This window comes from Adiantum capillus-veneris, chromosome 17, assembly GCF_014529385.1.
Source record: "Adiantum capillus-veneris isolate H3 chromosome 17, ASM1452938v2, whole genome shotgun sequence".
NCBI lineage: Eukaryota > Viridiplantae > Streptophyta > Polypodiopsida > Polypodiales > Pteridaceae > Adiantum > Adiantum capillus-veneris.
The window spans coordinates 60,956,709-60,968,292 of record NC_140947.1 but is presented as its reverse complement, the minus strand read 5'-3'; the positions used below and the strand labels follow the sequence as shown (position 1 = coordinate 60,968,292).

The window sequence follows — 11,584 nt, the reverse complement described above, 5'->3', positions numbered from 1 at the left end:
CAAAGATTTAGTCCCTCTTAATGCTTTCAGATGGAAAGGGGGTTATAAGTTGAAACATCCGCATATGATATACAGTGAACCAAGTCCTCCGTTACATATTACTTGAAACAGTTGCTGGAATATTAGTCTAGACAAGAGACAGTGGATGTTCAAGTTCAAGAAATTGTGGGATAAGACAATTCAACCTAAGAAATCGGTCCTTCTATGGCTCATCCTCCATAAAGCCCTATGGACTTCCAAAATCTGCTTCAAATGCAAATCAGTGGTAGAATCGATTTGTCACTTATTTATAAATTGTCCCCAATTTGAGGTCATTCTATCCCCTATTGGAGCTGTCCTTAGAAAGCTAGTCCCTTGGAGACAGATTCTTCTAGGAGATTATTTAGGCATCTTGACCTACTACTGGAACCGCACGACGACTGAGTTCTTGTGGATCATTTGGAAACTGAGAAACAACTATGTTTTATGAGGCTTATCAAGCTCCCAACCTCAAACCTATCTTTGTGGATTTCAATTTGCAGGTTTACAAACTGAAAATCAATGAAGTCAACATCTACTATCTGAGGAACAAGATTACCAAAGATGCGGAGAAAGTACACATGGAGATGGCTAAGAAGGATCTGAAGTTTCTTATCAACAAGAGGAAACTTACGAAAATTAAGAATATGCTGGCTGCTAATCGGGAAGCTATGCAGGAGGCTCATGAGGCGGTCTCCAAAGCCGGAGACTTCATGGAAAGATCCAGGATATGATCAGCTCTTTAAATGTTGATGGGTTATAAAAACTGTTTTGTATCTGATCTAGGTTTGCATTACAATCGAGTATCATTTGTAACAAGGGAGAGTCTCCCTGGGTATGGTCTTCAATATGAGAGTCATGTAGGGTATGATGTCACTGCTTTAATTTTGTCTTCTCTCTTCTTCTGTTAATATAAAGTTCACTGCTTTGCTGGAAAAAAAAACTTTTCTAAGCTTCCACACCGCCAAAGTGGTTGTTCCCATGACCCTTCGTCTACCCCCACTAGCGACCTTCACCTTGACACCCAACTGTTGCTACCCATCATTGGGATTCTCTCACTCTATTAGTACACTCTTCACAACATCAATTGGACCATCAAAGTAGCACCATCTTGATTTTCAACCACGTGCATCGGCACGTGACTCAATTCGATCCTGATAGCCTACACAAAAAAAAATAAACGCGACTCTCTCCTCACCTGATCCGTCGGACCATAGATAGCGGGTCTACATAGCTCTCCCCCTCGATCTCTGTTTCCATGAATGAAGGGTCGTCCTTGGCCCTGCTGTGCATCCACCATCGCCCTGGCACAACAGGGCTCCCCATAATGTCAACTGTGCACGGGCTGCATGCTTCCGAAACCTTAAGCCTCTTTAAGCCACTTGATTAATCCTCTCCACGGTAGTAAAGGTACGCCTAAATCCCTTCCTAAAGAATAATTTGTTAATCATTCATACACTATTACATGCATATTTTACGATACACTAGCAAGTCCATTCTTAGGAACTTTTCCATTCTAGACTACTATGCATAGAAGGGTTTTACTCTTGCATAAGCAGTCAAAGGAAGTTTTGATTAGTTGCCCAAGGTTGTAAGTTGGTGCATATCAAATGTTTTCTGTGTACCACGCATAGATCACACCAAAGCAAAGACTCATCATAGAAAGCATATGCATTGTTCATTTCAAGTTTGTCTGCTTTTAAGTTTTTTTTGCAAATTCGAAGGGGGGGGGGGGAGTAAGGGGATAGCTTCACGGATGTCGTGACCGTGTGGCTTGAACATAAAACTCCCAACGCTTCCATGGAGATGCCCCATGGATGGCAAATGATGAAAAGGGACCAAAATGGGATTCATCGAAGTCGGGGATAACTTGAAACTTACGTAGAGACAAAACCTTAAACTTCCATGAGATTCGTTGTTTTCTTAAGGTCTTGTTTGAATAGAAAACTAAAAGGAATTAGGAATTAAGGGTTTATAACTCAAGAAGCTTAATCTAAAATTTAAACTAGGATTAAAAACTTTACCGAGTAGATTGATGTGGATAGCCTTAGCATAACATAGCGATTTAAGTGTGAACTTGTCTTCATGTTTGAAAAAAGGCCTTGGAAAAAGGCCGGCGCAGGTGTTTACCTGTGGGATACAATGGGGAATGGTCCTTTTCGGTTAGGACTGATAACCGTTGGTCTATGTTTGAGCTCAAGGTTCATTCATTGCCCTAGAAATTAATGGGATTGAATGGGAGTGTGTCCCGACTGGGTGAATGTGACCCGCGGATACGTCTGGAAATCGGCCTAATCCGGGTAGGCTTGATGCCGACGGGAAAAGGAGGAAGGAAAAAGGATCCATGGAAGGATCATGATAAGGGAGGAGGATGTGATTTAATTAAGGAGCTCTTCAAATTGTTTGAAAAAAAGGAACCTTGGAAAGGCTAGGAACTTAAATACGCTATTCCGCAATTTTTCTCATTAGCCGGACCTTTGCTCTTCTTCTCGGGATTATTGATCTAAAAATAAACTTAAAGTAAATTATTTTTGAAGCCTTTCCCACACAAGATAAAGAAACATAAGAATTGGAATCTGTGTAAAGGTGCCGCCTTCTCACGTGGCGGAGGAGACAGGATACCCTGGTCCTGGGACGAGGATAGGGATATGCCTGGAGAAGTATATGTGACTGCTTGAAAGATAACTAGATAATCTTACTAATAAAGGAAGTAAAAAAATATTCTGTAAAGGAAAAGGTGTGAACGACCTGATAAATGCACATTTGCAAGGGTATGCAACAGTTTGCATGCTGCTTTCAAATGCTTGAAATGTATTCTTGGTTCGCCATGATTGGAATACTGTTTTCTAGTATCATAGTACTACCTTGTGAAGGTGCATTTATCAAACGGTTTGGTGGGTGGGCGGATTCCGAAGGGTTAATTGTTGGCCGAAAAGTTGAACCCAATTTTATGTTGTCTTAGCAATTAAGTCCAGAGCGGAGAAAAAGGGATTCCGATCTACGGAGTGGGGAACAACTTGGGATCGAGGGATTCATGTAGATTATAATACACTCACCTTATAAGAGGAACGCATTGACGGCTGTGCATAAACATCAATGACCTTGAACCAAGGGTGAATTAGAGAACTCCCACCAGTTGACCCTCGGAGGTTGAGTTCCAAGTTAGTCTGATGGCTTCGATTGGTAAGTTTGATCGGTAAGCAAGGTTCTTCGGGGCTAAGGGATCCATATGAGAGAAATTGAATGTTATCACCCCCTTGAGTTGGCATTGAAGAGCAGGAGGAGTCCTGTCTTGGTGTCGGTCTCAAGCGGGAGGGATGTCGGAGATCACGGTGTATTATGTGAAGATGGTACAGCCGGTGGTCTCCGAACCTGGCCCTCACAAGTGGTATCAAAGCGTAGTTCCTGTCCTTGGATAGATAAAGGTTTTAACTGACTTTTGTAGAAACGAGGGAGGTGATGGAAAATAACTTCTCAAATTGTAGATGATGTGGACCTCTCAAGAAGAGGAAGTACTCGAAATTGTTCAAAAGCAAATGGAAGAACTTGATGTCTAGAAAGTACTAAAGAAGTGCTAGCCTATATCTATAATTATTTCCCCGAGATGTATAAAGTTTTTGGCATAATAGAAAAGAAAAAAAAAAGTTCTGAAAGAGAGAAAGAATAACAAAGAGTTTAACTTTTTGAAGGGTCTATCTTTAGAAGAATTTAACTAATCTTGTATATCTGAAAGAATCCTAAAGATAGGCCATTGAAGGAATCCTAACGATGGATTGGTTGAGCAAAAATAAAGCCAATATCCATTGCAGTGAAGGAAGCATCTCTTTTTCAAACTCAAAGGGTGAACAAGTGTTAGTGCAAGGCAGAACAGGGAAAGCTCCCCTGAAGGTAGTCAAAGCCAGTCGTTTGGTTAAGGGGTTAAAGAAAGGACTGCCAATTTATGTTATAAGGCTCAATAAACCAGAGACCAAATCAGAAGAACCAGAGCCTGAATGGCTAAATGAATATCAAGATATTTTTCCAGAGGAATTGACAACTCTTCCACCACCTAGGGAATTAGTACACGAGATCGAGCTCCTTCCTGGTGCCCAACCAATAGCAAGGACTCCCTACAAGATGTCACCTTCCGAATCCATAGAGCTTAAGAATCAGTTGACTCAGCTTTTGGAACAAGGTTTCATTAAACCGAGTGTCTCTCTGTGGAGTGCTCCTGTACTCTTCCAAAAGAAGAAAGATGAAACGTTCAGACTTTGCATAGATTTTCGAGGCTTAAATCAGTGCACTGTCAAGAACAAGTATCCCTTGCCTCGCATAGATGAGCTGCTTGATCGACTCGGTGGTTCCAAATTTTTCACCAAGATTGATCTCAGGTCAGGCTATTACCAAGTTGGTGAGTGGTATGAGTTAGGTCTTTTGTATAAATTATAGCAACCTATACCTGAACTCTAGAGTCTAGTTTGTTGCCAGCTTGCATTGATGGATTCTGCAAATGGATCGTTGAGGTCCGGCCGTCTTACATTCTTATTTAGTAAAGGGGGGTTTTGAGGTTTTTTGCATTGAGATATTTACCATCGTTAAGGGTCATGCCTTGTGATTTTATCCACTCGTTCATCTTCATTCATTTTGAAACTTATACTCCAAACTTATAAAGATTGGTTAAAACTTGCAACGCTGCGGGCTCTGTGCAGGCCCCTCTCCTCCTCGCGATGATTGCCTGTATCCTAGAGTCGATTCCTAATTGTGCGTGCGATCTCTCTTTCTCTCTTCGCCTTCGTGCTCTTAGATCGTATCTGTGCGTCTTTAGCCTCATACACACCCTCATTTCTTCAAAGCGGTCCCCATATAGCCTACCTACCGTAGCCTTGATTTGCTCTTCCTCAAAGCCTTGCGCTATTGCTCGCTACCCCAAGCCTAATTTGCACCACTGATTTAGCATGGAAGGCTTATAAGTAGCTCACCAACTAAAATCTGTCACCAACTTGGAACTGAAGGCTTGCTTTAATCAAGCCGCACAATATGAAGCTGGTCACCGTACCCCCATCCTATAAAATGAGCTGAAACTTGCTGTCCAGCTCCATATGCGCATCCCTTTGGCCAAGGAGATGGGACTTCCCTTTCGCCTGCAAGAGAGAGAGAGAGAGAGAGAGAGAGAGAGATATTTTGCAAAAAACTTGCCAGCTGCCATCTCTCTCTCTCTCCCCCCCCCGACTGTGCGCACACCGATTAGGCCCCTCTACCTCCGTATCGCTACTACGCTTGTGCAGGAGCCCTATAATGCGTCTCTCTCTCTCTCTCTCTCTCTCTCTCTCTCTCTGCACGCGAGCGCGCTAGACTTGTGAGCAGCCGATAAGAAATCAGAATTAGTGCACTATTTTTCATTAAGTGTGGATTTTTTTTCCATTGAATACAATGCAATCTTGGGATGTCAAGTCTCCCATTGTGCATCATCGTCAATTCACTCCTCCTGTACATGTGTGTGCAAGTGCCTCATATAGATACATAGAAATGACACGCGTGTTACGGCATTGTGCGTCATCGTCAATTCACTCCTCCTGTGTGTGCAGGTGCCCCATATAGATACATAGAAATGACACGCTTGTTAAGGCATTCTTTCTTCAATTCTTTTTTTTAGCTACATCACTCTCATGATACAATGAGCGGCCGCAAGCGCTACCAAGGTTTCTTCATCGCATTCGAACCCATGACCCCAATCACGGTTACGATCTCAAATTTGGCTACGAAGGACTTAAATCTATATAGTTAAAATTTTGAAAATTTACATGGATGTTACCGTCTCAAATGTGGCACTTTTCCACTCAAATTACAATGAGAAGGGGTAGAGAAAGTACGTTCACTGTCCTTTCCCCGTTATTACCGCGATTGCATGGTGATCGACGGAGGCCAAGAGCCATGCAAGATCACTAATTGTGGGAAAGCATTGTGGACGTCCTTTCTTGGCCATTAAGTGTTGGGGGGAGGGGTGGTAGATTCTAGTTGCTGACAAGTGAATGGCTACGTACTACACATTCTGCTTGCTGATGTGTCGAGAACTATTAGGTTGCGTACCCATTTTGCTTGCTAATCTGTCGGTAGATGGAGGATGCTGAGATGGATACATATTTCGCATGTTGATGTGTTACAAGATGACTACTAGTGAGGGGTGTGTCCTCTATTGCTTGGAGTGCATGCAAGGCTTCTTTCATTCCACATACTGAGGTGTCAGTTGCTAATGGGGGTATAAGTTTTCTTGATGGTTGTTGAGGTGGTGGCAATCCGACAACCAAGCATCACAATTTTGCATATGAGAATGGTGAGTACTAAACCCTAAACCCTCGACCTTGACGCCATCTCAATAAATTAGTTTTCCAAAGCCTCGATCATAGGAACAATTCCATTCCCAAGAGACCTCAACGATATATCGAGAACTCAGAGTTAATACTCCAGGGGGAACGGGGATAACCAATCTACCACACTTGGGTGATAGAAGGTTTCCTTTTCTTATTCACGCTGTAGGAACAATCCCAAGAGACCTCAAAGAAGAAGTTTTAACGTGGTAGGAACAATCCCAAGAGACGTGAAGATATATTGGTTTTGAACTCAACAGGGAGCTGGAACTCTTAACGTCGTTGCGTAGGAAGAGAAGAGAGAGAGAGAGAGAGAGAGGGAGAGAGAGAGGCAGATGGCGAGTTCTTCTAGCTCAGGAAGGCTGCCATGGTGGGAGGAAGGTCTGACCGTGACTCACTTTCACAAAACAATAGCAGCAGTGTTGGAGCAGGTGCAGTTCAATATGGGTGGTGCCGCTCTTCGAGCTTTGGAAGCACGCGCTTTCGTATCGACAGTCATGGTTTCGGATGGAATGGACAGTGTCTCTGCGCTTATCGTAACGCCTGCGGAGATATGCAAGCATCTCACTGGAATCTATGAAGAGATCCTGCAACATTGTCCTCCCCACCAACCGCTTAAGGCCACACAACTCCGTGTATTCGAACTTTGCTGTCATGAGTGGTCTTTGCCCATACTTGGTCCCTTTCCCTTTCATGTCGTCAAAGTTGCCTACCTTTCCAAGTTAATCCAATACCTCAAAGCTCTCATGTTCCTCTGTATCTACCATCGCGACAATCCCCTTGATATGTCTTTGCTCAAGAGGACGCACTACATTCTCATGAGTGGATTTAGAACTCATAATCATCACCTAAATGTGGGCACTTTTCGTGGTCACTCTGCTACCGACAACGGAGCTTCTTTAATCCATGAAACTACTGTTGAGACAAGCGTACACGACATGCTCAATCGTCTTCGTGACATGGACTTGAATGATCAGTTGAATGATGGTTGTCGACCTCGCATCTTCAATTTTCCAAATAGATTGGCTACACTTCTTCATGATATGTCACATATTCGACCCTTTGAAGTGGGTAATGAGTGGATGTGTCAACTTATTATGGCCCACTTCTTGGTGTCACACGACAGATTTCAGTTTCCTATTCCCCTTGCACCCATCACAAATCGTCTGCCTCAGCACTTTGTGTATGCCCTTCTTGCAACAGATGACAACTCAGGCCCTCAGGCTCACGAGAACATTGTTGCTGGATTTTGTCGTGAGAAGGCCATACTCTCTGCATTCTTATTAGAATGTGTTTGTGATAGCTTAGAAGAGTTGATTAGTGCCTAACTAAGAAATTGCTTGTTGCTTCTTCATAAATCGCATGGAAGATGGACGTTGTTCAAGCTCATTTTACAACTTGACTTGGAGGTTGTCTGATTTGTTGGTAAAATATTTATCAGCTGCCAGTACTAAAGGTCTTATTCATAACATTGCATGAGTTTGTGTTTAAGTTACAAGAGCATTGACACATATGGAGGCATCGGTGACATTTCATGTTTATTACATGCGTTACCCACGTTATACCTCATGTAAAACACGTATTTATTGTTAAATTTAGCTTTGTGATGGGGAAAGAGCAAGATGAAGGTAAAGAGAAGTTTTTTTCAAGCAAGAGAATTGATATTTCATGTTCACTTGCTCATGGAAAAAAAGCTCTTAGTATAGCTTAGTAACAACATATTAGAGATGGAGAAGAAGAAACTCTCATTGGCTTGGATTGGCATCCATAGCCAAGAGATTGAGCATAGAGTCTATCTTCTAGAGCTCCACACACACACACACACACACACACACACAGAGAGAGAGAGAGAGAGAGAGAGAGAGAGAGAGAGAGAGAGAGAGAGAGAGAGAGAGAGCTAGCTTTGTCAACTTGGGCACTTGAGAGACTGTGTGAGAGGAGAAAGAGCTTCAAAAATACAACGAGCCCTCTCTTATATAGCTATGCTAGTGTGTAGCTAGATTAGAGTGCTTAACACTTGACCAATGGGATGAGAACACCTCCCAATGCAACTCAAGCATGCCCAACACTTGTCCGCTCTTGCCTTGCATGCTAGAATCGCCCCTCCCTTCTTGGGACTCATCTGGGCAAGTGGAGACACCACACACACACACTCACACACACTTGTTTAAGTTCACACAAAGCAAGCATATATTGCTACCTTGGACATGTGGCCTAGTCAAGCTTAGTAAACAAATTAGACTAGAGTCAACTTACCAAATGAAGAAGGGCTGATCTAACCTTATTCTTTACCTTTTCTCTCTCATTCAATTAGGTCTCCCCAATCTCAAAAAAAATAAAAAGTCATGTACAACATATTAATTAACTAAGTGAAGGGTGAGTTTAGGAAATAAAGAGACATATGAAGGTGGAAAGTCAAAAGACCTTTTGTGTCCATATAAAGATGTGATCAACTTCACATTGTATATTTGTGGTTCTTTTTTCTTATATTTCCTTTAGTGTTTTGTTTCCTTTAAAGTGTTCTTGCTCTCTCTCTCTCTCTCTCTCTCTCACACACACACACACACACACACACACACACACACACACACACACAAGGCATAAAGTTGTATCCTTCCTTCTCATGGGCCAATTGATACTGTTGCAAATCTACATGTTTTGTCATTCCCCGTTGTTGCGTGCTATAGACTAGCGCATTGAACTTTGAATTAGAAAAATCTTTTAATTTTTTGAAGCCATTAGAATTACCTCTTAACACTAGGTTGGTAATGGGACACTTTTATGTCCTGTTAAGTGACCATTTTCCTTGAATTATATCAAGAGTTTCAAAATGGATTTTGAGGTTCTATCTATCTAGAAATTTGTCTCATGAGCTGAAAAAAACTTGACATTTTTTTGGAAAATAAATACCATCTTTAACCTTGTCCTTGCACAACATTTCACAACCTAAACTGTGTGAAAAAACGGGTCCTGTTTTTGGCTTTTTTCAACTTTTTGCAACTATACCACTCTAGAATTCATGTTTGTGAGGTCTATAATGATAGAGAACTATCTTTAGTAGTCCTCAACATGTCTTGATGCTTCTAGGGATAAATAAATGTTAAAGTTGTAAGTTATGACCAAATTACAAAAATTGTCAAATCCTGTTTTTTAGCCAATTTTAGCTCTTCTATGATTTTTTTGGTGGCTTTCATGATATCCAAATGCAGTTTTGATTTTCTATGTCGCATATTGTAACATAAAGCTAATATTCCCTGAGTTTTGGGGCACCTAATACCCTATTTTGCATAGTACACAACGATGGTTGATTTTTTCAATTATAGAAGAAAACGAAACATTATAGTATATCAAGTATAGCTTTTTCAATATTTTTATAAGTTTCTTGTGACAACTATATGCATTTTGTAGGTAGTAACCATATCTAGTCATAAAGATCAAATTTGGCTAGATATTGAATAGTTTCTATGGGATTCTACAACTCATAATGTTGAACCCAGTTTTTTCATGTTTGCTGTATTTAGCACTTCATCTTTGTCCCCAAGATTCCCCTTGGTAAGAGATTTATTATTCTTTTGACATGCTCCATGGATCCTTATGAACCTAAAGGACAATAGGGAACTAAGAAAACATGCATATATTATTTGTATTGAGCGTAGCTATAGAAACTTTGATGATAGGTTTGCAGATTGGTAAAAATTCAACTTTTTTGTACCTATATCTTTTGGCAAAACAAAAAATAGTGAGTGAGAAGCACTCATATGTTCTGATCATCAACCCATTGAAGTTAACTAGGGAATTTATCTCAAGTCCTACAAAAATCCCTAATCTTACTTTTATGCAACAAAACATAAGAAATGACTGTTTTGATGAAAATGTACTGGTCCATCAACTTTGGAGGCTTGGTGTGACCAAAAGATGAGAAATTTTACAAGTTTCTTATTTTTTCCATGTGTAGTAGGCCTTGAACTATAACCTCATGAAAGGATTTTATAAAATGAGTGGATCTACTATGGTTTTGGAGGTTTTTTTCAAAACCCTGAAAGGACACTTTTATGTCCTGTTAGGTTACCAACCTAGTGTTAATATTAGAAATACCTCTTAATAAAAATCATAAGCTTAACTTTTATTTAATTAGCTTGGGTGTAAGACCTTTTCAAAAACCTTGGACGCTTATGAAGATGACGTCTTGATTAGTTAGCTCGGGTGCAAGACCTTTGCACAAACCTTTGAGGCTTATGACGCTGACCCGAGGCTGTAACCTACCTGCTAATTTAGGACCTACTAAATTAGGATAATTTTTGGCAAAAATAAAACTCATCCTTTGGGCTTTAAAAATTTCATCTCCTGTGCAAAACCTTAGCACAATGCTTTGGAGGTCCAACCAAGCTGTTCCCAGAACTTGCTAAATTTATATCTGCTTAATTTAGACATTCTGTGGCAAGCTAGAATTTCACCATAAGGCTTCCTAGACCTTATACTAAGAGTCTAAAGATTTAATTTAATGACTTTAACTTAATATGATTGCTTTTCATTTTTAGACTCCTATAAGTGCATATTATCTCCTTTGTCATGTATCTTTGATCAAGGCTACTCAAGATACATTTACCCTTCCTTGACCTATACCTATGACTCATATAATTAATTAGAAATTACCCTTGATCTTTCATGGAATTTTTCCTTTTCGTACGAAGCCTTGATTGGTTCGTCCAATAACACTTAATGAATTTTTGAAGCCATTAGAAATACCTCTTAATATTAGAAATACCTCTGAATAAAAATCATAATCTTAACTTTTATTTAATTAGCTCAGGTGTAAGACCTTTTCAAAAACCTTGGAGGCTTATGAAGATGACCTCTTGATTAGTTAGCTCGGGTACAAGACCTTTGCACAAACCTTGGAGGTGTATGAAGTTGACCCGAGGCTACAATCTACCTGCTAATTTAGGACCTAAAACTATGATAACATTTGGCAAAAATAGAAGTCATCCTTTGGGCTTTAAAACTTTCATCTCTTGTGCAAAACCTTAGCACAATGCTTTGGAGGTCCAACCAAGTTGTTCCCGAAACCTGCTAAATTTATGTCTGCTTAATTTAGACATTTTGTGGCAAGTTAGAATTTCACCCTAAGGCTTCCCAAACCTTATACTAAGAGTCTAAAGATTAAATCTAGTGACTTTAACTTAATACGATCACTTTTCATTTTTAGACTCCTATAAGTGCAT

General features: G+C 40.5%; 1 protein-coding gene across 1 annotated transcript; it reads left to right on the top strand.

Annotated features, from left to right (window-relative positions):
* Positions 1-6,697: 6,697 nt before the first annotated feature.
* On the top strand, positions 6,698-7,697 carry LOC147437347 (uncharacterized). Its single transcript, XM_086486551.1, has one exon. The coding sequence runs from the start codon at positions 6,698-6,700 to the stop codon at positions 7,688-7,690; it is 993 nt and encodes a 330-aa protein (XP_086342677.1). The 3' UTR covers positions 7,691-7,697.
* The last annotated feature ends 3,887 nt before the right edge of the window (positions 7,698-11,584 follow it).